At 57.3% G+C, this 25935-nt stretch overlaps 2 protein-coding genes across 3 annotated transcripts in view; both read left to right on the top strand.

The window, feature by feature from the left end:
- Window positions 1–2658, top strand: part of LOC119092830 (sodium/calcium exchanger regulatory protein 1) — a 29360-nt gene extending 26702 nt beyond the window's left edge. For both annotated transcript variants that reach the window (XM_037215748.1, XM_037215747.1), the window contains exons 4-5: window positions 1472–1573; window positions 2364–2658. In XM_037215748.1, coding sequence (XP_037071643.1) covers window positions 1472–1573; window positions 2364–2414 — 153 coding nt within the window. In that variant the 3' untranslated portion in view covers window positions 2415–2658. The remainder of the gene's footprint in view (window positions 1–1471; window positions 1574–2363) is intronic.
- Window positions 2659–7169: 4511 nt separating this feature from the next.
- On the top strand, window positions 7170–21111 carry LOC119092837 (PAX-interacting protein 1). Its single transcript, XM_037215758.1, has 19 exons — window positions 7170–7362; window positions 9768–9952; window positions 10746–10923; window positions 11370–11426; window positions 11562–11693; window positions 13410–13594; window positions 13837–13879; window positions 14326–14448; window positions 14732–14872; window positions 15713–15898; window positions 16192–16387; window positions 16714–16884; window positions 17195–17382; window positions 17693–17802; window positions 18277–18426; window positions 18686–18953; window positions 19499–19918; window positions 20381–20579; window positions 21023–21111. Exons 1-19 carry the CDS (start codon window positions 7306–7308, stop codon window positions 21109–21111), a joined length of 3078 nt encoding a protein of 1025 aa, XP_037071653.1. The 5' UTR covers window positions 7170–7305.
- The last annotated feature ends 4824 nt before the right edge of the window (window positions 21112–25935 follow it).

Consider the following 25935-nt stretch of genomic DNA (forward strand, 5'->3'; position numbering starts at 1 on the left):
TGTCCAGCCTCACCGCCAGCTGCGTACCCCGCCGTGGCTGTGGAGCTGTCGGCGCAGCTGTCCGGGAGCCGGGTGGATGCTTCGCTTTACTGCCAGCCATGACAGTCGCCCTGCCTACGGAGCTGACCGCCCAGCTGACGGGTGGTCTGTCGGATGCTCCGCCCGGCCGTCAGCTGTGCGTCTCGCCGCGGCCGTCGTGTTATTCGGGCGGCTGATGCGTGTTCGCCGCCCTCGTGCACCACACGCGGGCACGCCGGGGTCGGACGCCCCGATGGCGTCCGATCGATATGGCAGCTGTCAAAGCACGGTTCCCCGCTCTGAGTCGGCCGGCCGCCGGCTCCCGGCGTCTCCCGTGAGGCCAGCCGGTGCTGTGACGGGCGCTCCGGTCGGGAACCGCGGTCACTCGTGTCACACCAGGCGCTCGCTTCGGTCAGACCAGCCATGACCAGCGCATGTGGTTCGGTTAGCGAGCCGCCGGGACATTATCATAGCCACGGCAACACGCACAGCTGACAACCAGAGCATCCTTCGAGTCCTCATACAGCCACTGGGAATATCACAACCGCCGGGACATTATCATACCACAGGCATGCATGCAGATGAGAACCAGACAGAGTATCCGTCGAGTCCTCATACAACCACCGGAACTATCACAACCGCCGGGACATTATCATACCACAGGCATGCATGCAGCTGAGAACCAGATAGTGTCCGCCGAGTCTTCAGCCACCGGGACAATCACAGGCGCCGGCATTATCATGGCATCACAGCTTATCATAGCCACACGAATACATGCAGCTGGCGGCAGGGCGGAGCGTCCTCCAAGTTATCAGTCACCAAACTCTTTGCACATATTTTGACAGACGGCTACTGAACTTTGCGAATACATTGCGCAGCATGTTTTCAATCACCCTGCGTGCGCCGAGGTTTTCTCTGCGCCATACCAACTTTGCACTCAACTATGAATTGTGGACTGATGGCGTTAATACATCACACTTAGGGACACCGTACGGTGTAGATTGCTCTGTCAATTTTAGCCGGTTGTTCTCACTTGATTTTAAAGCAATTGCCCCTTCTTTACTGGCAATGGTAACTTACTAAAAATGCTGAACACCGCCGTTCTTTGAAGCCTTGTTGAGACCAACGAAGAATGCTGATTCAAGTCAGGCTGCTGATTCAGCCGACTCGGCTAACACGAGAGTACTAATGTGATTCGTGGTCGCAAAAAATTGAGGAATTCGAACCAAGCTTGGTTCGCCAAGGTTTGCAGTGTCTCTTCATGCTGTTCTGCATTTAAATCGAATCCGGCACAAGTCTGCGCAAACCAGCGCGGTGCGTGTCAGGCAGACTTGAACATGCATCACAGCACAACGACGTTAGCCTTCGTGCGCCTGCCCTGCCCTGCCCTACCCTGGCCTGCCCTGCCCTGCCCTGCCCTGTCCTGCCCTGACCTGACGTACCCTGTCCCCAGAGCATCGTCACCAAGAACGGCGACACGCTGACGGAGAAGCAGACCGGCGACGGCAAGGAGTCAACGCTGGTGCGCGAGTTCAGCGACGAGGGCATCAAGGCGGTGAGAAAGTCTCGCTGGCGAGAACGGCTAGCCGCGGCAATCAGACGGGCAGGGGAGGGGGCACGAGTCAACCAACTAAGCTGTGCGAGACCAGTGCTCTTTTGTCTATGTTCGAGTTCTCCTAAATTGAGTTACATTTTTCACATTTGCGTATGCAGCGACTTCTCACTTTTGAAAGGGCTGAATGTAAATCGAATGGTCCTTTCTGTCAGACGAGAACACGAGCGCGGGCACGGTTCAGAGCGTTCTCAAAGGAGGGAGGGTGGTGCAGTTCCCAATGCCGTGTTGCCGTGGTTCGGATGCCGCTGGCCCCCGCTTCATCACGTCGCCCCAGTTAACGTAATGTCGACCCGTCTGCCCCGCATCCTCCCGCCCAGCTGCCAGCAAATTGAAAAATGGCCGTTTACTTTTGTCTGCTCGTCACCCGCCGAGATGAGCACCACAAGCAGGCTCAATGCAGACAAATGGCGTTGACTGGGGTCCGGCCGCCCTTCTGCAGTCGTGTGCGAGACAGCTGGTCGGGGAAGAGTTTTTGCGAGTGAACAAAGGGCTACTCAGCCGGTGGGGGGCGGGGGGGGGGGGGGTAGCAAACAACCTGCTGTGATCTTGTTAAACTGCCGCCAGATGACCAATGAAGTCACTGGCGTCGTGTGCTTGGAAACAGGCTCCGTTAACTGTGCGCCGCACCTGATCGTTCACCGATCACTGGCCCATATCGGTCACCAGTGCCGGCGGGATCATAGCAGAGCAGGTCTGACCAGGTGCTAATAGTTACCATGACCGGTTTCAGGTCGTTTCCTGCAATGGTGTCGTCTGCACGCGCGTCTACAAGAGGCAATGAGAGCGCACGCCATCACGCTAAACGGACCTACTCGTCACGTCGCCTGTTTCGTCGCTTTGTGTTCATTTTCCCAAAAATCTTTGATAACACGAGCTCCGAACGGCAATCTGGCGAAATTCGTTCGCAATTTGAGAGTGGCTCGTCATGCTTCCAACTTCTCAGACCGTGGCCTGTGCGCTACTGGGTGTCACAGCAATACAAACTTGGCAGTCGTTGCCTAGTCAGCACTCTGTCTGACCCAGGACGGTGTCGTGTCATGATTTCCGCCATTTGACGGTGGAGTTATGGGGCCGTTGGATTTTTGGCTCGAATGGGAGCTCAAAGCAGCACCAACACTCGAACCTGCGCTCGCTTCGGAGTCAGCAGAACCAATCGCCACATCTATGTAGAAAATCAATTCCGCGTGTGATCATTATTTATGAGTTAATTCGGGTTTCGGCGTAACACGCGCCTGAATGGCCGGCTGCATGCAACGCGCTCGGGTGTGTGTGTGTGGGGGGGGGGGGGGTCATTTGCTCCCCCGAGATCTCACAAACTAACAGAGCTATAGACTTCAAATTCAATAGGTAGGTTGTAATCCATGTGGAATCATTTGTGTACTGCTTTTATGTCCTGCTTTTATGAAATTTAGGTTCAATAAGGTCAAACAAGGCCAAATTTTAGATAGTTGTACCAAGTGCCCTTAGACTTCGTCATGAACACCGTACCATGGACATCGCCTTCAGGCGCATCCACCGCCCATATCAACCATAGGCGCAAACGCGCCTCTGTATAGACGTCCTTTATAGCGGCTCTCTAGAGGACGTCAAGCATATGGGCCCTTGTCCCTCCATTAGAAAATGCGGGCCCTCAGGGTATCGAAGGAAGGCATGAAATAGGTAGATGGACCCGGGATGCGCCTAAGTTCACAAAGTTCCATGCAGCACATCACACCGTACCATTGAGCAGCCCGGGACAGACAGGGACGTCGTGAAGGTGTGCACAGCAACTAGCCTCTGAAGGGACCGCTTCGGGAGCTCTATCGGAGGCCTCTAGGGGTCGGCCTATGCGCACAAAAGTCCGAGGTGCGCTCTTGAGCACACGTGGATCGAAAACATGGGGCGCAAATATTGTAAAACCTCATGCTTTCTAGAGCGAGAGCGCCTGCAGTTCCAAAATGCACGTTTTCGATCCCACCACATGCGCGAGTGCAGCAACCTTAGACACTTTTCAAAATGTTACTTAGCGAGTGAACGGAAGAGCGCGGGACTCACGAACACACCATCAGAAGCAGAGCTTTCAGTTCATTTACCACGGTTACCGCTGGAGCCCCGTCAACGTTTTCCTGACGTGGAAGCATCGCACCAAGGCTGTTAAGCACTCCCTATAAACTAAGTCTACCGCAGCAACACAATGGCTTTATTTGTAACTAGACCGAGGTCCGCGTATCAAAAGCACACAACAAAGTCGCTGGACAAGCCGAATCGGTGCTGACGTCGGGCAACGTACAAAAAGGCACGCAAGAAAGTCACTGGACAAGCCGAATCGGTGCTTACATCGGGCAACATACAAAAAGACACGCAAGAAAGTCACTGGACAAGCCGAATCGGTACTTACGTCGGGCAACATACAAAAAGGCACGCAAGAAAGTCGCTGGACAGGCCGAATCGGTGCTTACGTCGGGCAACATACAAAAAGGCACGCAAGAAAGTCACTGGACAAGCCGAATCGGTACTTACGTCGGGCAACATACAAAAAGGCACGCAAGAAAGTCACTGGACAAGCCGAATCGGTCCTTACGTCGGGCAACATACAAAAAGGCACGCAAGAAAGTCGCTGGACAAGCCGAATCGGTCCTTACGTCGGGCAACATACAAAAAGGCACGCAAGAAAGTCACTGGACAAGCCGAATCGGTACTTACGTCGGGCAACATACAAAAAGCTGTCAAGCGTGGGCATGACACGTTGTTGAGCATGGCAGGGTGGCAAGGCATCAATTATCCTGCGAAAAAAAAGAAAGAGTTCTTTGAGCGGTTGGAGCAAATCTGGTAGTCAGACGAGCTCATTGAATTTAAATCATATGCGTTAGAACGTTTTAGAAAGTGAGCGGCCAGGCTCACGATACAAATGTTGGAAAATCATATGCCATGATTGCTGTGCTAGATGTACATCCACGGCTGTTTCCCACTGGTGCGCAATCTTGCCTATCCAATTAATATATGCCATTCGGCAAACACGACTTTCCGGCTTCCTAAAATTAATCGTCCATTTCAACATTGCTTTCCTGGGGAGGCTAGTTTCTACGAGCGAACAGGCATTTTGGTTCATTGGGGAGGCAACAAACCTTGAACAATCTGGCCTTGAACAACTGAATAGCATAAATCACCGTCGTTCTTCACTTTACAATGGTTAAATGGACTCTTTCTACACCGATAAAACTCCGAAACGCTACTAAACGTTTTTCTGTGTTCTTCAGTGATATTGAAAACTAATGAACGTGGATTCTAGATCAAAACGGGGTCACACAGTTTACATTGATTCACATTGGCTAGCCCAGGTTTCCCTTGAAATGTCTGACATTCATTCGAGCCGATTACTGAAAAAATTCAACACGGTTTTGAACACACGCGCTCGCAAATCTTAGCAACAACCTCAACGCTTGGCACCGCGGTCTCCGCAGGCCGCGCGGAGTCTGCCCCGCGGCTCACTGAAACAAGTACCTTTGAACGCTTCAGGACAAAAATTCTTACGCTTAGAAAGTAGTACGGGCGTATATTTCACCCATGCGATTGTTAGATGGATAAGCATCCTACGCGTGCTGCGTGCGAAATTGAGAGAATGCGAGAATATGAGTGACTTAAACACAACGCAATGCGTTTGGCGACATTGTTTAGTGTTCAGGCACTGAGTCATGGGGATCGCTCGGATATCTTGTTTTCTTCTGCTTCGGGTTGTGTGATTGTCTGCGGACTGCCGTCGTAAGGGATTGTACTTCAAGTGCCCCCACAGCGGGAAGTCTGCGGTAACAAGTCAGGAGAGCGAGCCGCTTCGCCACATCAAGTCGGCGACAGATCACTTCATCGCGAGGTGATCCTGGAGCCATTCTAGTGATCCATGGAAACGATAGAGTGCGTTCCGTTCTGTTGATGCCACCGGATAGCACGTCTGTATGTGTGTTTTTTTCCTAGAAAGGCACTTCCAGAATTCCTCAAGACCTCGATGTAGGGTCGCGTTTTCACTGCAGCTGCGCGGCCGCCTTCCTCAAACAAGACGAGAACGATCTGGTAAAAAAAAAAACGCTTGGGTATTATCAGCCATGTGCGATACGATTCACTGAGTGCAGCGGTCACTGCAGCGCCATGTCGGGCGAAGAGCCTACCCAGTACATACTGTTCTTTGGGCTGGTACAGCCGGCGCGAACAACCAATGCAGTTGGCGCGCTCTTAAAACCCAATAAATAACGAGTTGGTATGACCACTGGGAAAATAAGATCTGTCTGTGAACCAGAGGTCACAAAGAAAGCTTGGTTCATGCTCGAGTTTATCAGTGGAGAACCTATGACACATCGCCATTCGTTTCTTTCTTGTCTTATCTTCGCTATCCGTTTCTCCATCGCTTCCGTTATCCGTATTGTGATTCGAGGTTATGGAGCACACCTATGTGGTACGGGTGCAGTTTCTCAGGATGTCAGACCATCCTTTCTTGGACAGCTCGAGCTTTTAACAACGACGGCAAAGGGATTTTGTCGGGCTGCACGCGACTGATACCGCGACGATCGCGATGAAGCAATCTCATAGTATTTGGCTCCACGCGACTGATACCGCGACGATCGCGATGAAGCAATCTCATAGTATTTGGCTCCACGCGACTGATACCGCGACGATCGCGATGAAGCAATCTCATAGTATTTGGCTCCACGCGACTGATACCGCGACGATCGCGATGAAGCCATCTCATAGCATGCTTTATCAGTGGAACGGCGCTCCGACAGACGGCTTCACCAGACGATTAGTGGGGCGATCTAGCATAATGATAGATAGCCGCCTCTGTGCTCGTCCTTGTTGCACGCCAGCACCGGTCAGAGGCGGTCATCGGGTGTTGGACATAAAGCAAGTTTAAGGTGAGTACCCGAACAATGCTAAACGAGACATCAATATTCCAAAAGTGGAATGCTGTCAGACAACTGAGCCACGACAGAATCACCAATAATATCTGGCCATTTTTTCGCTCCTGATTTTGATTTATTCAGGATAGAAATGACTAAACTTTAACTTACAGCTCTCGGCAGATTTAGGAATGATATGTACATTCCAAAGAACTGAGTCCTGAACGCATGCCAAAAACATTCACTCAAAAAACGTGCGATTTAAATACATAAATACCAGAGGCAGCGAATACCATCACTAATCATCTAAGCAGGGGTGCCGTTGCCTATTCAGTTAGGAGCGAATGCATTTTTCCAAGTTTCCCGCCGTGGAACACTATGGGCTTGATGCTAGATTTGTCCAAGAATGGGGCAGCTCCATGTATGTCTCTGACTCTCTCCCCACCCCCGCTTCCATTATCCGTTCCTGCACTAAAAGCACAAAATCCGATGTCGAAGGCACTGAGGTGGTACTCTGTCGAAGGAATCCTTCAAGAGTAGCGGAAATTATCTAACATAAGATATGGCACTCTTAAGAGGGCATATGCGCCAATATTGCATCAGATTAGCCGGATACGTGATAATACCAGTTCCCGCCATATTTCTACTTCCAGCTCTCGTGCTGTGGACAAGGCCGCGGGAAATGTGTGGGGGCGTGCATGTGCTAGGGCCCAAATGAGCGTAATTTCTGCTTCATTATGACCGGGTTGAGTCATAAGTGATCAACGCCGATACATCGCGTTTGTTAAAATAACTGGTAACGAGAGTATGGCTCAAATATTTAGTTCAATTAGGTACTTCACCACCGGCAGATTATCTCCGAAGGTGAGACGTTTTGTTTTCGTTGAACCATACGTGGTGACGGGATGTCATGTGCGATATGGCATACCCCTAACATGTGTCATACAGTCAGAACTTGTGAGGTTTCAAGCATGTGATAACCAGACACATAATTTACTGGTGAAGTGGCATGTATGCACTAAGTTTCAAAGGTTATGCTTACATCAACTCATCTCAGTTCCAAGTTCAACCACTGGTCTGGGAACAGGAGAGCTGAGTCCCCCAAGTTCTCAGGCTGCCAGCTGCCCCTTGAGATTAGACTGCTGAAATATGTTATTCTGAGCTAGTTCAGCATAGCGGTGACACCAAAGAAACAGTTTTGGCAAAGGCATGCTATTCATTCAAGATATCATGAGTTTGTTGCACATTGTCATCTGATTTCTGTGCATGTAGAACTTACACATGTTCCAAGAAATTTTGATATTGCAATCACCATTTCATGCAAAAATGTCCTCAAAACTTTTTCAAGGAAGTGATTTTAGAATTTAACACATTTTAGCCTGACCTGAGTTTGGCACATGTGTGCACCAGGGTCAGCACACAAATATTTTTTAGGCACTGAGGCAGTGGATGGATTTTTTGCTGACTAGTCTTGAGAGGACTTTTGTTGCTGCTGAGTGCAACAGCCTGGTTTTTTATGTCAGGCATATTAAAGGGAGTGTACCACCTTCAGGACATATTTCAAAATCATATTTTAGTGAAACCTTAGGACTAGTCATGCCTAATGGTGCCACTGAGTAATGCCATTGTGGCACAGTCAGTGCAAGGAAATAACCTCTACTTATTCTGTGGCCCAGATTATGTTGACATTACTTTGTTGACAACATAATTTGCTAAGCACTGGAAGCACTAAGCTTCTTCCCTGTAGTTAGGACTGCCATCATCATGACAACTCCAGTGGCACCTGTGCTGGTGCAAATAAAAGAACACCTGTGATTGGGAATGGGCCAAGGGAATGAGCCTTTTATCAGAGCATTGGCTTAAGTTTGAATCAGTGCCTCACATGGTTCATGTGATACATTCCCACAGCCAAATTGTGTCTGGAAAAGAGCCACTGCAGCAAGCTGATAGCAGAGGAATTGGCAAATGTTTTGCTCAACTCACAAAATAATAGTTACATGTGTGCATACCTTTCCATTTAAGCAAAGTTTTAAGTGTTTGGGGTATTTATTGCACAAGCACTTTAACTCAGCACACACAAACATTGTAGAACACATGCCAGAAAAAGCAAGGCAAATAAAATGTTTTACTTATTGGTGAGCAAGGAATCAAATTCTGTCCCTCAGGGTTGGCTGCCTCAGATGGAAATCCTGAGCTATTCAGACAGATTTTGAGAAGACTGGTGTTGCTGATCAAATTGTACATGTCTAACAGTGATTGAAATGTACAAAAAGGCAGGATGCTCTCCTTAATGGTATATGGTGCTGCTAGGTCCAGCATGTTATCCCTAGATGCCTATCATGCTATGCTATTTAACAGTTGTCCCTGTTATCCCTATCCCCAGTCCAACATGCTGTTGCTAGGCTTTGGAGGTGGTCCTTTATGATCATTGTACTTTTGATGACTGGTTAATTGCTTTGGCATCTACGTGGAATCTAAATACTATTTGAAATCTTATACAAAGTAAGGTTTGCTTTCTTTTGTTGGAAATAGGTCTGCTGTTATTCAACCTTGTAGGAGGTGGTCACAGGAAGCAGACTTTTGTATATTACTGCCACATAGCATGATTTTCAGTTGCTATTGAAATGATTGTGTTAATGCCAGATTTGCTTTGATAGCACACAGCCACAGTGTTGATTCATTGGAAAATGTTCCATTTGAAGGTATTTAATCATTGTTGTGATGCCATTTTTCTTTTTGTGGCAGGTGCCATTTTCACTTCATAGCATTGCAGCATTAATTTACTTCATATCTTGTGTGACATCATTCAGATACAAATGAATGCTGCTATGCACTATCACAAGTTTTAAGTGCAATTTACTCATACAAATTTCATGTTTATTTTTTGAAGACTTCACCTGAACCTTTCCTATGGATGGATTTCTTTGATAAGAGCTCATGCTCAGCAGTGCTTGTGTGAGCCCTGGTCCCTTCTTTCCAATCACGTAATTCCAGATCAACAGCAGAGTTTGGTGGCAAAATTTCAGAATGCTGCAATGTTCAGTATGGCCTTCTGGCCCTTCAACATCATCTGACCTTTAGTACAGCTGCTGCCACCATCTGTCCATTTGGGGTAAATAGCTAGGCCCTAAAGCAAATACAACCCACCCTGCCATGGGTGGATCAGAAAGCAGTCTTTCTAGCTGACTAAGCGATCAGAATGCACAGTTGTGTAGTCTGTGACATTTTTCATGTTTAAAACCCCAATACACCTGCCTTTTTTGCCCCAGGTTGAAGAACAGTTGGAAAGTGGTGGTGCCAAGAGAGAGACATACTTCACAGACTACACAACTCACCTCATTGTTGGGGAGTTACCAGATGAAGATGTCATTAATGAAGCACATGACCTCTATGAGCGGCCTGCTCTCAGGGCAGTCTGGGTCACACTCTCCGCAGCTGCTGGAAAACTGCTTCCGTATCCTTGGCGTGCTAGCAGTTGAGCTACTTGGATTTTTTGTGCAAGGACATTATGTTGTGATGGTGTTTGCTGTGTGTGTGTGTGTGTGTGTGTGTGTGTGTGTGTGCATGCGTGCGTGCGTGCGTGCGTGCGTGCGTGCGTGCGTGCGTGCGTGCGTGCGTGCGTGCGTGCGTGCGTGCGTGTGAATTCTCAGTGCTGTATTTGAGCACACTTTTGTTCCACAAACCACCTGTATGTTAGCAGTGAAGAGCATTTCGAAATTCATGTGGTCGGGTGTGCAAAATGTTACCATAAATTCGTGCTTTGAGACTTAGGCTTCCCTGCTGCCTCCGCACGCACGTTGTGGTGGCTGCTGACCAGTTGCCTTTCGACTCCAGACTCTGATACTGCACCTGCCAGGTTGATTTGTCAAGCCTAAGGCGCCTAAATGCTAAATTGACTGCCGTCTGGCTCGATGCTGATTGGTCCATCTCGAGCGGGTTGCGGAATAGCGCAGTGAACCCCGAGCGGGGGTCTGATAGTATGGCAATGTAGTAACATCCTGGAAACAGCTGGCCAAACGTCGAGACATGGGCAGGGTGGGTGTCAAGCTCGTCAGTGTGCTTACATTTGTCTTATTGGATAGCACCTTATAGCCAACACTGTGCTCTTCTCTTCACCTGCTCATCACTTTGATCTTACCATGCGGCACGGACATAGATAATAACAATTCAGCTGTGGTTCACCTCTGCTGTTCGTTATGCACCTCAGTGAGCCTCTGTCAGTTCCACCCCTTGACCGAGACCCGCAGGACGGCTGCCTTCAGCCATGCGCCGGGTCAGGTGTTTCGCGGGGTGCGCGTCTGCTGCAGCCGGCTGGAGCCCGACGACGTGCGCACCGTGTGGGCGCTAGTCACCTTCCACGGTGGCGCCTTCCAGCGCCGGCTGGACGCGCGCTGCACCCATCTGGTGGTCGGCAAACCGGAGGGCGTGAGTTGACGGCCGGCGGCGGAGACTGCGGCCTGCGAGCTGGGCGGGTGTCGAGGTGCTGAGCTGGTCCTGGGAATGTTGACGGGTTCGACGTAGTCGGTGTTCGGGTTTCTGCGACGGAGGACAGCAGGCCGTATATATAGGAATTAATTGCCCACCAATGTACGCAGCTAGCATGGGAGCTTCTGTCCGTGTCGTCCCGTGCTGTCACCGGCTGGCACGGCCTCAGTCTCTGTGTGGCTGCTGCCTGGCGCCGCTCCCCGCCGTTGTCTCGGGCGCAGGCCTGCTGCCGCCACCGGTCCCTTGCTGTCACCGGCTGGCACGGCCTCAGTCTCTGTGCGGCTGCTGCCTGGCGCCGCTCCCCGCCGTTGTCTCGGGCGCAGGCCTGCTGCCGCCACCGGTCCCCGCCGCCACCGGCGCTGACCGGCCTGCGCCGGCGCTCGCAGGCCATGTACGAGCGGTGTCTGCAGCCGGCGGGGCCGGTGCCGGTGACGCCTGACTGGGTGACGAGCTCGGCAGAGGCCGGCCGGCTGAGCGAGGCGGCCGCCTTTCACCCGCGCCTGCTGGTGCCGCCACCGCCGGCCACGCCGCCACCGCCGCCCGACCCGGCCCTGGCCGCCATCACCGGCTTCGGCGAGGAGGAGGACCGCCGGCCTAGCGGCGAGCAGGAGAAGCAGCAGCTGCTGGCGCGACTCAAGCAGAACCTGCCCTGGAATCAGCCCGACAAGGTGGAAACGGGCGAGGCGCGGACGCGGGGCCAGGGAGCGTTGGTGTGGTGGCGGGAGATGGGACTGGGTTGGTGCGGCACCGGGTGCGGCAGAACGTGTCGGGCATAAGGTTCGGGACCATCGACATGGTCACCGTTTTTTTTGGACGTGGAGGACAGAAAGTCGTGCAGTATATTATTTTAATGCAGGAACGTGTAAATTGCATATGCGCGCTGTACCTGTTGTTGGCTCTTACGCGACATTCTGATTACATGTTTCAAAAACACATAGCGTTCTTGGTCAGATTTTCTTTCAGCTCGTCCAGGCAGCCTTATTTCAAACACATCTACCATATCGTCCACGCCATGCCATCCGGTGCCGAACACATTTGGCATTCCCAAGTCGTAACATCTGCCTCAATTTACCTGCACCTTCTCTACCGTGCGTAGCAGTTCGACCAACACGCGTGTGCTTTGTGTTTGTGGACCGTGTCGCCAGGGACGCTGTCAGCTGCCAGGCATCGTCCTGGCCTAGCTCGTGTCCTGTTCCATCCCGCCCTGTTCCACTCTTGCCCATGCTGGGTCCGCTTTAACTCCTGACCCACCCAGCCGCATCCGCGCCTCGCTCCGTTCGTGTTGTGCCCATTTCTGACGCGTCCCCGGGCGTGTGCAGCCGCCGGCGCCGGCCGTCACGGTCACCGCCGGCCCACGGCCGCCCGCCGCCGCGCCTCGGCCCGCCACGCCGGCCTCGGCAGGGACGTCACCGGCCGCCGCCCGCCAGATGTCGCCCCGGATGGCGGTGGCCGGCCAGCAGCTGCAGCGGCTGCCCGTCCAGCTGCAGCAGCAGCAGGTCAGAAGTCGATGAAGCCGCTCGGTCCGAGACGGGGGGGGGGGGGGGGGGGAGGGGGAGGCCGCCACCTTCAGCTGGTGACCGAGGAGGCAGCGGCTATTCTTGTGTGTCATGATAACAAGAGAAGAAGCACTGCTACACCAGGCGTTGATCTCCGATCTCCTTTGTTGTGACATCTGATTCAAGTCTCGTCTGCCTGCCCAGCCAGCACACGCGCGCGGCATCGGTATCGCTGAAACATCGCCTTACGGGTCCGATGTCGGTTTGCAGATCCGGTCACCGCTACAGTCGACGCTCCAGCGTCCTCAGCAGCAGCAGCAGCACCTGACGCATGCCGGCCAGCAGCAGCGACCGCAGCTGGTTACACAGCAGCAGATGCTGACCCAGCAGCAGCAAATGGTGCTGACGCCCCAGCAGCGCCAGCAGATGCTCGCGCAGCAGCAGCAACGGATGCGGACACCGCCGCTGGCACAGCAGCAGCAGGTTATGGGCCAGCACCCGCAGCAGATAATGACGTCACAGCAGCAGATCATGGCTCCCCAGCAGCAGATTATGACGTCGCAACAGCAGATCCCACCTCAACAGCAGCAGCAGGTGCTAGTTTCGCAGCAGCACCAAGTGATGACGTCGCAGCACCAGCAGCGGGTGCTGACGTCGCAGCATCAGCAGCACGTGATCCTGAATCAGCACCAGCAGCCAGCGCAGTCTGTTGCCTACAGCGTACCGGGCCAGCAGGCGGCGTCGCAGCCGCAGCAACTGATCCGCCACCAGGGCCAGCATTACATCCAGCGCCAGCAGCCGGCGTACTCGCAGGCGCAGCCGCCGCAGCCGCAGCTGATGGGCGTACAAACATGGCGGCCGCCCGTGCAGCCGGGCGACGGCGTGCGCATGGCCGTGCAGCAGGCGGCACCGCCCGGTGCGCAGCCGGCGCCCGGCCAGCAGCAGCGGCTGGGCTGGCGCGAGGATCACATCGTGCAGGTGCACCAGCAGCGGCTGGTCAGCCTGGACTCGCAGCAGCGAGTGCAGTACCTGGAGCGCATGGACCCACAGCACCGCAGCATCCTCATAAATCACTTCCAGTTCCGGCAGCGCTCACTCCAGCAGCAACAGCAGCAGCAACAGCAGCAACAGCAGCAACAGCAGCAACAGCAGTGGCAGGCGCGCCCGGGACTGGCGCAGGGTCAGCAGCCGGGGCTGGGCCCGCAGGTGCAGCAGCTGCAGCGGCCGCCGCACCCCATCCAGCAGATCCAGGTGAGGCGCGCCTCCGAACGGGCGCGTGTGCGGGACGGGCTCCACGCCGGGCCGGACGGCATCCCTCGCACGCCCTCGGTCCTGATGTCTCGCTGGACCGCGAGAGGAGCGCCATGTCGGGGTCGCGCCGTGGTTTATTTAGCCTGCATGTGATGCTCGGACGCACAGCGGATGGGCAGCGGCTTTTGTCAGCTTATGGAACTGGCGCACTGACTGCCCATTCCGGTCTGCGATCTATCATGGGTGAGGTTAGTTTTCCTTTTTCACAAGTTGCAAGTTTCGTTGATTCGTGACTCTCGGCTTTCGTCGGTTCGTTCGTCCATTTCCACGATCCACATTATCTTGGCGTGATCAGCCACGTCACGGTGTAGATCGCAGGGGCAAGTCTTTAAAAAGGCTGCTGTCGTGCCACCGCTGTAGGTTTTCAGCACAAGACTAAACCCTCCGCCCAATTTTCCGGGCGTACCTCGCATTCGCGCGCGCCCGGCCGTCCGCCGCCGCGAGCGCCGCGTCCTCGCCGCTGCGCTGTGGCGGCGTCCGTGTAGCGCCGGCGACGGGTGCCGTGTCTCACCGCCGCGCCCGCTCCGGCCGGCAGGGCGTGGTGCGTCCCGTGCGGCAGGGTATGCCGATGCCGGTGCCGGTGGGGCAGCCTCAGACGCCGCGCATGGTCACGCAGATCGCGCGGCCGCCGGCCCCCGCCCAGCAGATCATCCAGCAGGTACGGCACGCCCCCGTCGCCGTCCGCCCGGGTGTCGCTCACGTGAATGCTGTGTGTCGGTTCGAGCCGTCTCTGTGCTGAGGGCGGGTCCAACTGACCCAGCTGCAAGTGGCGTTTTTTGTAGGCATAACTGAGTGATGCGCTGTTCGGGCAACCATTGGTGTGTCGGAGCGACCGCGTCGCACGTGTGCCCCACCTGGTCACCCTGCCGTTGACGCAGCACAGCTCGGTGACGTCAGCCGACGGCTGCGGTGCGGCGTGTGACTGGCCCGCACGCGGACAGGTGCGACCGGCGCAAATGCCGTCCGACTCGCAGGAGCCCATCCAGCAGCAGGTGCAGCAGAACCTGGAGAAAATCCGCCAGACGATGGCCGCTCAGCAGCAGCAGCAGCAGCAGCAACAGCAGCAACAGCAGCAACAGCAGCAACAGCAACAGCAGCAACAGCAACAGCAGCAACAGCAGCAACAGCAGCAGCAGCAGCAGCAGCAGCAGCAGCAGCAGCAGCAGCAACAGCAACAGCCTCAGCAGCCGCAGCAGCCACAGTCGCAGCCGCAGCCGCCACAGCCACAGCCACAGCCACAGCAACAGCCACAGCCACAGCCGCAGCCGCAGCCGCAGCCGCAACCGCAACCGCAACCGCAGCCGCAGCCGCAGCCGCAGCCGCAGCCGCAGCCGCAGCAGCAACAGCAGCAGCAGCAGCCGAGTGGAATGATACCGGCGCAGCTGGTGCAGCGGCAGCAGGTGGTGGACCAGGCCGTGGCCGGACAGCAGATGCGCCAACCGCTGCAGCAGCAGCAGCCGTCCGTGCTGGGCATGCAGCAGCAGCTGGTGCAGCGTCAGCAAGCGACTGTTCAGGGCGTCCAGCAGGTACGCATGGAATGCCGACCCTACTGGCACATCTGACGAGCTCCTGCCAGGTGACATTGCACCGTGGTAGGGCCGTTACTTTGATGTTGCCTTTGGGTGGCGTCCTGTGGCCGCCGCGCCGTTCTGACGTGGCCCCGCCTACCTCGCGCCGTTCTGATGCGGCCCCCGCCTACCGCGCCCCGTTTTGACACGACCCCCGCCTACCACGCGCTGTTATGACTTAGTTCCCGCCTACTGCGCGCCGTTCTGACGCAACCCCCGCCTACCACGCGCTGTTTTGACTCAGCTCCCGCCTACTGCGCGCCGTTCTGACACGGCCTCCGCCTACTGCGCGCCGTTCTGACGCGGTATCCGCCTATCGTGCGCCGTTCTGACGCCGCTTCCGCCCACCGACAGCTTATGCAGCGACAGCAGAGCGTGCCACAGTCAGTGGCGGCCGGTGTGCCACAGCAGCTGCTGCTGCGGCAGCAGAGCGACCCTGGCCAGCTGCAGCCGGGCCAGCGGCTGGTGCAGGTCGGCGGCCAGCAGGTGGTGCTGCCGCACGGCCAGGCGCTGACGCCCGAGATGCGACAGCAGATCCTGGTGCGTCAGAAGAACGACTGGACCGTTTGCCGGTTTGGTGATATCCCACTGCCGTGGAGAGGGATGGGGGGGGGGGGGGGCAATGGCAGATCACTCGAAGGCGGAGAGACTGTGAGGTCTGGCCCAGACTTCTGTTTTCAGTACTGTGTGTTTTTACTTTGTATGTACTCTGAGCAAGTCTGTACGAGTCCTGGACGTTTTTGTGATGTAGAAATGAGGCATGAAAAGCTTGCCATGATATAATAGAAGGCACGCTTTCTAATGGCGAGTCAACCCCCTTCGTCGCAACGCAGAACAACCAGCAGAACCTGGTGCAGCCCAAGACGAAGACGGCGCTGGCGAACCTGCTCAACAACCGGCTGTCGAGCGGGCCGATGAGCGGCTCCTCCACTCCGGAGACGCCGGGCACGCCGGTGCTGACCACGCCGCCGCAGAGCGTGCAGACGACGCCGACCGAGCCGCGCGCGCCGCCGGCCGCCGGCCAGAACGGTGAGCCGCCGCCGACGGCTCTGCGACCGAGGCTCCAGGGACGGCCGGCTCGAACAGAAGCCAGTGGGATAGGGGGGAGGGGGGGGGGGGGGCTTGCGAGCTGTCTGTCGCCTGTTGGTGGAGGAGGGGCCACAGTCCTACGCAATACCAGACTGTCCCGTGTTTTTGGTACGCCCAGCACCGTGCTTAGTGTAAGCGTACGCGCCGAAGACTGACAGGTACACCAAAATCCCAGGCAGTTAGTTACTGGGCTATAAGGTTCCTGGACTGTGATTGTTATGTGTGCCCACAACTCCCTTCGTGACCGTGCCCCCGACGGCCGGCAGTGACGGCGGACCCGGCAGCCAAGATGGCGGTGCTCCAGCAGGCCGGCTTGACGACGGCGCCGGTCGGCCAGCCGCCGCAGGCCGCCTACCGGCTGGGCGTCAGCCCGCAAAAGCCGGGCCAGCAGCCGGCCGTCCGCGTCCAGTACTACGGCCACGACCCCACCCTCAACCGTGAGTCGGGCACGGGTCGACTCAGGGCGGCTGAGAGCCCAGGTCGGGTCAGACTGAGTCGGGTGAGGTCAGGTCAGGGCAGGACAGGGCTCCTGGTCAGGAGAGGCCGAGCCGGGCGCAGCGGCGGGGTGACGATGAGTGCAGTAGGACTCGTGGATGTCTGTGGTGCGATATGCCGGCGGCCACCGCCGACCTCGCCGTGATCGCGCCCGATTGCCGCCGCGCTGCGTCCGGCGTCTGACGAGCCGGCCGCGTGCTCGGAGGTCGGACCGCGGCGCGAGAACTGACCGGCCTCCCCCGGCGCCGGCAGTGCCGCCCGACCTGTGCCTGCTGGGCTGCGTGTTCCTGCTGGTGGACTACCAGCACTGCACGCCCGTGGACGAGCTCAAGTCCTGGTGCAAGGTGATCAGCCAGTACGGCGGCGAGGTGGAGCAGACGTACAGCGGCCGCGTCACGCACATCCTCTGCCTCCAGCTCAAGAACGCCATCGTGCAGACGGTAAGGCTGCCGGCCGGCGGCGGGGGACAGAGGGATAGTGGGACACGGACAGGGACAGGACCTCCACTGGGCTGGGAGGGCTCGACGTGGCCGGGTGAGGTGGCGTGGATCTTGGCGCTGTCTCTTGGCTTTGGTTTGGTGGCGCCACTGTCGAGTCGAGAGGGCGCGATGGAAACCCGTGCGAGGCAGGACGTGGGCGTCACTGCTGGCGTCTGTCAGACGTCGGCCCCGTCCGCTGGCGTCCGTCCCGACCCCTCCCGCCAGCACCGCCCTCGGAGACCGACGCCGCGCGTCACACCGCTGCCCTCAGGCCATGCGGGACAACAAGCGCTGTGTGACGGCCTACTGGCTCAACGACATCATCCTGCAGCACAAGGTGACGCCGCCGTGGCAGGCGCTCCATCTGCCCGTCTCGTACAGGTATGCACCGGGCGCCGGTGGGCCGTACGTGTGCCTGCTGTTTTTGAAGGGCCCGGGTCGATGGCTCGATCGTTGAAGCCGGTGCCGGTCAGCTGTGATGCGGGCAGTTTACCAGTTGTCGGGTGGTCCGGATTGTGTTGCTGGCTTTGAGATGCATCATTAGATTATGTTAAATGCTCAGTTTCACCCACATTGTACTGGAGTCTTGGGCTGCTTCCTCGTCGGGCTGGGAGGTATGTCGTACTTAATTTCTTCAGAAATGGACACGAGCATATGCAGGGAAGAAACAATCAAAGGAAAATGAACCCGCACCAGGCTTACGGTCGCCACCACTTTACTACAACCTATCGCACGGTTTCGGACTGTGTGGATGCAGTTATTGAGTGGAGCTGAGAGTGGCCGCCGCCGGCCGGACAGCATGTCGTCAACACGATGTGCGCTGCACCACCGAACACCCCTCCCCCCTTTCCTCAGTGACGCTGACAAGCCGGGTAAAAACCTCATCATTACTATATCGGGCTTCGAGGACAAGGAGCGTCGCCGCGTGAAGCACATGGTGGAGGCGTGCGGTGCCAAGTACACGGGCTACTTCACGCGGCACAATACCACGCTCATCTGTCGCAAGTACGTCCACATCAGTGGGGGCTGCGTGCGGCGGGGGACCGCGATGGATGGGGCGGAAAGGAGTTCACGGCCGATGTCTGCAGGGCGCCGACTGTGCTGGGATCTCGAATGTGCTGCGAGAAGCGATCGTGCGTGGTATCGTGCGCTGGACCCCAGCGTTCATGCTCGGTGCTGCTGTGGCTTGCGCTTGCATGTCTAACCTGATCTGATCCGACCAACGTGACCTGACCTAGCCTGACCTCGCCTTCGGCTCGGACAGACCGGAGGGTCCCAAGTACGCCAAGAGTCGCGAGTGGAAGACGCCGGCGGTGAATCTGCAGTGGCTGAACGAGTTGCTGCTGGGCAACCAAAGCGTGGTTCAGCTGGCCGCCCACCAGAAGTACCAGCAGTTCAGTCTGGAGGAGCCGTTCCGCATCGACTACAACCTGGTGCCGCACCTGATGGCCGCCTGGAAGGCGCCCATCATAGTGACGCGCGAGATCTGGAGCCGCTTCAAGGAGAACCCGCCGCCGCGCAACAAGCGCAAGGTGAGCAACCTGGGGTGCCGGCTGGGCCTGGAGCAACGTGACCGTTGTGTGGTGCCTGTCCGACGTCTGGCTGCGATGCATATGGGTGGGCTGGTGAGCTTTCGAGCGAGGCCATTGTCTCTCTGCGTTGGGGCGTTCCTCGCTTTGCAGATCGAGCACTTCATCGGTCAATCTCGTAATCACACGTTCGTGAGATTGTAGCACGCTGTTAACTTTGCAGGAGCCGCTCTCGCTCTCTGGTGCAGCCAGCAGCTTATATAGGAATGTTAGTCAGGCGTCTGTGCGGTTACATCTGCACACGTGGCTGCATCGTGCCATGTGTCTCCACTTTTTCGCTTACTGCCGCCACCAAGCTGTGAATGGCATCGGCTTCTGCGCTCGGCGCGTACCGCCGGGACCGGTTTTTGCCCGCGCCTTCTACCGAGGCCGTGGCCCGCCCAGCTTCGGCGCGCCGCGTGTGTCGGTGCTGGGAACAACCCTGAGCGGGGAAGCGCCCGACGTCCCCGCAGCAGCGCGCGCTGACCTGTGCGCCGCGCCGCTCCCAGCTGCAGGAGATCGAGGCGGACCGGGCCACCAAGAAGACGACGCTGTCACCGAACCTGGCCGATCCGGGCGTGCCGCCGCCGCCGGCCGACCCGGAAAACGGCCCGCCGCGTGTGCTGCTGTCGGCCTGCTCGACGCCCGGTCTGGCCGACACGGTGCGCCGGCTGGGCGGCACGCTGGCGAGCGGCGCCGCCGAAGCCACGCACCTGGTGATGGCGCGTCTACAGCGCACCGTCAAGTTCCTCTCGGCGCTGGCTGGCTGCTCGCTGATCGTCTCCCAGCGCTGGCTGGAGGAGAGCGGTCGCCAGGGCCGCTTCCTGCCCGAGCAGCCGTTCCTGCTGGCCGACGCCGAGTTCGAGAAGCGATTTAACTTCTCGCTAGCCGCCACGCTCGCGAAGACAGACCGGTGTGCCCTGTTCAAGGTGAGCCCGGCTGAGTGCCGGCGGGTCAGGCGCTCTGGGCGTAGTTCATTATTGGACGGCTTGTGAGGCGGTGGGCTGCGATGCCTAGCAGTGCTGAGTTCGGTGATGTGTAGTTAAATGCACTATAGCTGTAGTACCGCCTACCGTAGTTTGGTGATGTGTAGTTAAATGCACTGTAGCTGTAGTACCGCCTACCGCAGCTTCGTAGATGCACTCCAGGCTTGCGCGTCTGGAGCCGGTGCCAACATCGCTTCCTGTGCGGACTTGAGTGCAGGTTTATGAAACGCTTCCCTTCTCGGTCAAGTACCCGTGTGATCATGCCCGGGTTCAGTGACTCCGCAGATTCCACTGGAGATCCAGACGCGTCGTCCCGTTCTCTTGGGAGCCCGTGTGGTCCGTCACAACCGTACTTGCTCGTCCTCCTGCGCCCGGCTCGCGCTGACGCCGCCGCGCCGCCGGCAGGGCATGAGCTTCCACATCACCCCAGGCGTGGTGCCGAGCCGACGGGCGCTGACCGAGATCATCCAGTGCTCGGGCGGCACAGTCGAGGAGCGACGCCGCCCACTCAAGGCGCTCAAGGAGCCACGCCTCCAGAACCACTACGTCATCACGTGCGAGACGGACCTGCACCTGGTGGAGGATATTTTCAAGGCGGGACTGCGTGAGTGGCGCGGGCGGGGCGGGGCGGGGCGCCGTGGTCAGAGCGGATCCGCTCCCGCTGGGGAGTGGCCGCCACGCATAGAGATCCCCGTTGGACGGGAGTTCTGCGACACTTCTGCGTGCTACCCGCAGTTAAGGCTGATAAACGGAGAAAACTGCTGAAGGTCGTGGTCATTCGTGGTCAATCATTATGCCTGTGCCGATGTAGACCTGAAGTTCCAGCGCAGAGATACCCAGATTTTCCCACGGTCTCTGTAAGTAGGAGGAGGACGCTATCCGAAAGCGACCAATGCAGGGTTATGCGAGCCCCGACCTGTGGCATTGTTTCTTCCGCTGACCCCAATAAGCCCCGCTGTTAGGCCCCGTTTTATGTTGTGTGACCAATGTGTTCGGAACGCTTCCGTCTGGCCGCGTGCGCGTGACGCCTGCCCACTCCGTCCGCAGCCATCTACAGCGCCGAGTTCGTGCTGAGCGCCGTGCTGCGGCAAATGATAGACTATACGCGCTCCTGCTACGTCCGACCGCAGCAGTAGGCGTCCCACCTTGTCCCGGGTGTGACGCGCGGCGCTGCGGACCGTCGCAGCGGGCGGGCCCGTCGCGCCGTGACGCGGGCTTGTGCTGCGCCACGCTGGGCCACAGGTCGCGGCAGCGCTGTGCGGTGATGCTTTACGCCTCAGTGGGTCGGCGGACGCGTCCGGCAGGGTCTGCGGCTGGGCTCAAACACCGGTGGCTGGCCGGTGCGGCGCTGAGCTCCGCCGCTGTCGGCCGGAGCGGGACGGGTCGGGGCTCGCCGGCGCGGTCGGCGGCCGTCTGTCGGCACCACGCCGCTGCTGTTCGGCTGTGGCCAGTGCGAATACTTCCGACTGGTCTGTGGGCGGACAGACACGTCCGAAAGCGGTTTAGGTTGCAGCTTGCTTAAGTTTGTCATGTTTTATGGGCGTCGCGTTTTTACGAAATGTCTGGGCTTAGTTGGTCAGCTTCTCTTCTGATCATGAAGATCAGAAGAGATCAAGAGATCTCTTCTGATCTCTTCTGATCATGCTGCTCCGCGGAGCCTTACGAAATCGTTCATTTTTGTGCGGTCCGAATCGATTTGGCAGCGTAGGGCATTAGTTGTGACATTTTCAGTATGCATATTTATGTGACTGCGCGATTGTACATAGCATACTTGCTGACCGGAGGTGGCCGGCGCGTGCTCTGGTCTTCGGAATGGTTGTCATGGCGATGGTCAGCGGCAGCGGTCCGGCGCTCGGTCGGCTCTTCCGGAACGAATCGTACCCAGTCCCGTCATGACCGTGTCGGCGGGCCGGCATCCGTCCCATCCACGGCCGCGCCACTCCGGGTTTGTGTTATAACTATGCAAGCGGACTCAGTTCTCATTAGCCGCGAATAGTTCAGTATTCATTGTTAACATGCAAATACACTGTGTTCTGAAGTGGAGCTCACCGCACTGCCATTGTGTACGGTTTGTCGTCGGGTAAAACGCACTATGTGTAAAGCAGAATGGTGAAATTGCATGTTTTGGAATGCAGTTTTCATACTCAGCCATTTATAAACCCTGAACCATGTAAATCATGAACCATGAATAAATGTGCCGTGTATTTTCTACCTGTGTCCGTGGTGCGTCATTTGTGCGCTATTAGCGAACGACCCAGTCGGCTAATCCCGAGGTGATCCCACAAGCATAGACTCGTTCCGGCCGTGGGGCCGGGGCGGCGCGCTGCCAGCACACCAGCGGGCGGACCTAGCGTGCCGGCGCCGGTGTCGACCCGCCGGTGAATCAGTGTGTACAGGTGCGCGGCCGGCGGCGGGCGGGCGGGAGCGCCGTCGGCACCGTCTCCGCGGCCGCCTGCGCCTCAGCAGGTGGACTGCGTCGAGGGGCGCCGCGGCGGCCGATCCGCACGCAGCTCGAGACCAACACCGGTCGGACGTGACATGCGGAACCGCGCTGACCTGACCTGACCTGACCTCACCCGACCCGTGGGCGAGGCGGATGGCGCGGGCGGCGTGCGTGGAACGCGGCGGCGGCGAGATGGCCGCGGATGAGGCGACGGCGCGCACCCTGCTGGCGCAGAAGGAGCAGGACCTGCTGCTGGCCGCCGAGCTCGGCAAGGCGTTGCTCGAGAAGAACGAGCAGCTGAGCAGCGACAACGAGCGCACGGCAGCCAAGTACAGCCGCCACCTTGAGGTGAGGGGGCACCGCTCTGGTCGACAAGCAGGGGGGGGGGGGGGGGGGGGGCGAGCGGGGCGCAGGGAGCTTGGGGCCGTTGTCAGCGGCCGAGAAGCGGCTGAAGATGTTGACAATGTGGTAATTGTAAATGAGCACGGTGGCAGCTCAGCAGTTCCGGCATATTGCAGCTGGCGCTAAGACGTGAGGCCTTCCACCGCATTGCGAGTGGGCATACTGGAAAACGGCACATTTGCATGCCATTTGGGGCTGGAGAAAGACTCGCCATGTATGTCATTGCCGCACACGTGTCAGTGTGAGGTAAATGCTGTGCTGACACGATTCGGCCGAGGTCACGATCCGCGCTGGCTCAGCGTTACCACACCGGTGACGGGCCGCCAGCAGCCGTCTCGCCGTCACGTGTGACGGCTGCGGTGCCCGGCCCGCCCTCCTTGTGCTGGCTTTACGCGTGCGTGTCCCTTCACGCCGTGGGGGTTCGGCGTTGTCACCGACTAGCTCTGGCAAGTACCTGCCCGCGTGCTGTCCCTAATGTGCTCTTGAACACCGCCGCTGACAAATTACGTATTTGTGACCAACTGATTACTCGGATGGGGATGAACGTCGTTGCGGTTGCCGGGAGCGAAAGCAAACGGCCCCTCGTTAGCGATCGGTTCGAACAAGGGAACACGTTCGACCTTCTGGGAAGCACGCGCCGTCGGTGGTGCGTGCAGCCGCGTCCGCACGGTGACGTGGAGGGGTCCGCATGGGTAACCACGCCTTCCGGCGCAGGACATTGTTGTTTCAAGGTGTCTATAGATCAGGTTCAGGGAATGTCCTTCAGCGTCATGATTCGGAGCTCGGGTAGGTGTGGGCGTGAGCTTAACCTTGCGGTCGTTATTTCGCTGCGTTAGTTCCATTGGTTGTCCGGACACAACGTTGAGTTGTTCCTATGAACACACAGTGCGTTTAGTCCGTCCCGAGGACTCAGCCGGTTAGAGCGCGTGTCTTCCGATCTTACCACCCGTGGCGGGATGGGTTCGAATCGCTTCAGACGCTCGCTGTTTGCCCTCGACAGATATGAAAGCTGGTTAGAGCGCGTGTCTTCCGATCTTACTACCCGTGACGGGATGGGTTCGAGTCACTTCAGGCGCTCGCTATTTGCCCTCGACAGATATGAAGTGCGGCCGTTGGCGACAGCCGTGCCAAAGGTCAGGTGACGTCAGAGGACAGGGCGGACCATGCCGAGCATTACGACATGCTAAACTTTCGCCACCAAGTTCTGCCGTTGGCGTCAATTTGCACGATCGGATGGCAGGGGCCAGTGCTCACACAACAAGCACGGCTTAGCGTGAGCTCTGATCCCAAAAACTGATGTTTTGAAAAGGTTCAGATTGCATCCTTAAAAATATATATAACAATATCTGATGTATCTGATCATGTGTATTGATCGAATCTGATGCAATTCATAAAATGTAAAATCATAATTCCGTATCGTCCTTCCAGCCGTCCTGTACATGTTCAGTCGCAGCTCGGCACCAGTGCCCACTGGCCATGTGGAAATTGGCGAACGGCTAGGTCAGCAAGGTCGCATCGCTTCCTAAAGTTTGGAACCGGATTCGGTCAGTGGGTCGCCGTCGGCTCGTGCAAACGTGCCCCATTGGTGCAGTATGGGAAGCACGAGATTCGCATTTTGCCAAATTCGCAATGCGTAAATTGGCCAAAGCTCACCGTGACGCACGTCGAAACCCAGTAATTGGTCTGGCAAGGGGAGGGCAGGGGGCACGGCAAGATGGGATCAACACGCTTGCCGCAAGCATCCAAAACTTTTGTCACAGCCAAATTCCCCGTTTTTGTCTAAGCACAATGCCGCGTTCAGTTCCCCGCCCACCGCCGACGACTTGACTTGTGGTGAGCCACGCTCAAGCGGATCTGTCGTTGCGAGTGAGCCGTGAGCCGTGCTGGAGCATGTCTGTTGTGAGTGAGTCGTGAGCCGAGCTGGAGCGGGTCCGTCGTCATGAGTGAGTCGTGAGCCGAGCTGGAGCGGGCCTGTCGTCATGAGTGAGTCGTGAGCCGTGTTGGGCGGCTCTGTCGTCATGAGTGAGTCGTGAGCCGAGCTGGAGCGGGTCTGTCATCATGAGTGAGTCGTGAGCCGTGCTGGAGCGGGTCCGTCGTCATGAGTGAGTCGTGAGCCGAGCTGGAGCATGTCTGTCGTGAGTGAGTCGTGAGCCGAGCTGGAGCATGTCTGTCGTGAGTGAGTCGTGAGCCGAGCTGGAGCGGGTCCGTCGTCATGAGTGAGTCGTGAGCCGAGCTGGAGCGGGTCCGTCGTCATGAGTGAGTCGTGAGCCGAGCTGGAGCGGGTCCGTCGTCATGAGTGAGTCGTGAGCCGAGCTGGAGCGGGTCCGTCGTCATGCGTGAGTCGTGAGCCGAGCTGGAGCGGGTCTGTCGTCGTGCGTGAGTCGTGAGCCGAACTGGAGCGGGTCCGTCGTGCGTGAGTCGTGAGCCGAGCTGGAGCGGGTCCGTCGTCATGAGTGAGTCGTGAGCAGTGCTGGAGCGGGTCCGTCGTGAGTGAGTCGTGAGCTGTGCTGGAGCAGGTCTGTTGCTGGTGTGATTCTGTTGTCGTGAGTGAGCCGTGTTGGGCGACCTGTCGCCGTGAGTGAGTCGTGAGTCGTGCTGGAGCGGGTCTGTCGGGAGTGAGTCGTGAGTGAGCCGTGTGGGGCGGATCCGTCGTCGTGAGGGACTCGTGGGCTTGTGTGCTGACGGTTCTCAGCCCAGCGGACAGCCAGCCGTGCCACTGCACACTTGGCAGCTGAGGCTCGCAGCTAAACGGGACGAAAACAATGCGGCTGAGACAATGGCATATAATTACACCGGTGCTCACATCCGTTCAGGTGTGCAGGTGACCACGCGCGGTGAAGTTCGACGGTTGGGTTGGCTAAGTCTCTCACATCCTGCACCCCAATCCATGCGGTGGATGTATTAAGGCATGTGAAGGCATGTTCGGCAACACGGAACCGTGGCGACGTGGGACCAAAACGATTCGACTGAAACAACAGTGTGTAATGATATTGACACACATTTTTGTTCCGTTGTACATCCGAACACATGCTGTCGAGCACATTGCAGCTCCGTCAGTTCCAAGCAACATAAGTACTGATTAAAAGCTGCACCCTATAAATATGACAAAAGAATG

The sequence above is a fragment of the Pollicipes pollicipes genome, unplaced genomic scaffold (genome assembly GCF_011947565.3).
Source record: "Pollicipes pollicipes isolate AB1234 unplaced genomic scaffold, Ppol_2.1 Scaffold_3481;HRSCAF=4094_pilon_pilon_pilon, whole genome shotgun sequence".
NCBI lineage: Eukaryota > Metazoa > Arthropoda > Thecostraca > Pollicipedomorpha > Pollicipedidae > Pollicipes > Pollicipes pollicipes.

Excerpts from the sequence above, each read along its gene's own strand:
- LOC119092837 (XM_037215758.1), top strand. The coding sequence starts at position 7,306 with ATGGCTCAAATATTTAGTTCAATTAGGTACTTCACCACCGGCAGATTA. Across the intron at positions 16,388-16,713 it reads GCCGGCCGCCGGCCAGAACG|TGACGGCGGACCCGGCAGCC; the intron begins GTGAGCCGCCGC and ends GACGGCCGGCAG. Across the intron at positions 17,383-17,692 it reads AGAACGCCATCGTGCAGACG|GCCATGCGGGACAACAAGCG; the intron begins GTAAGGCTGCCG and ends CGCTGCCCTCAG.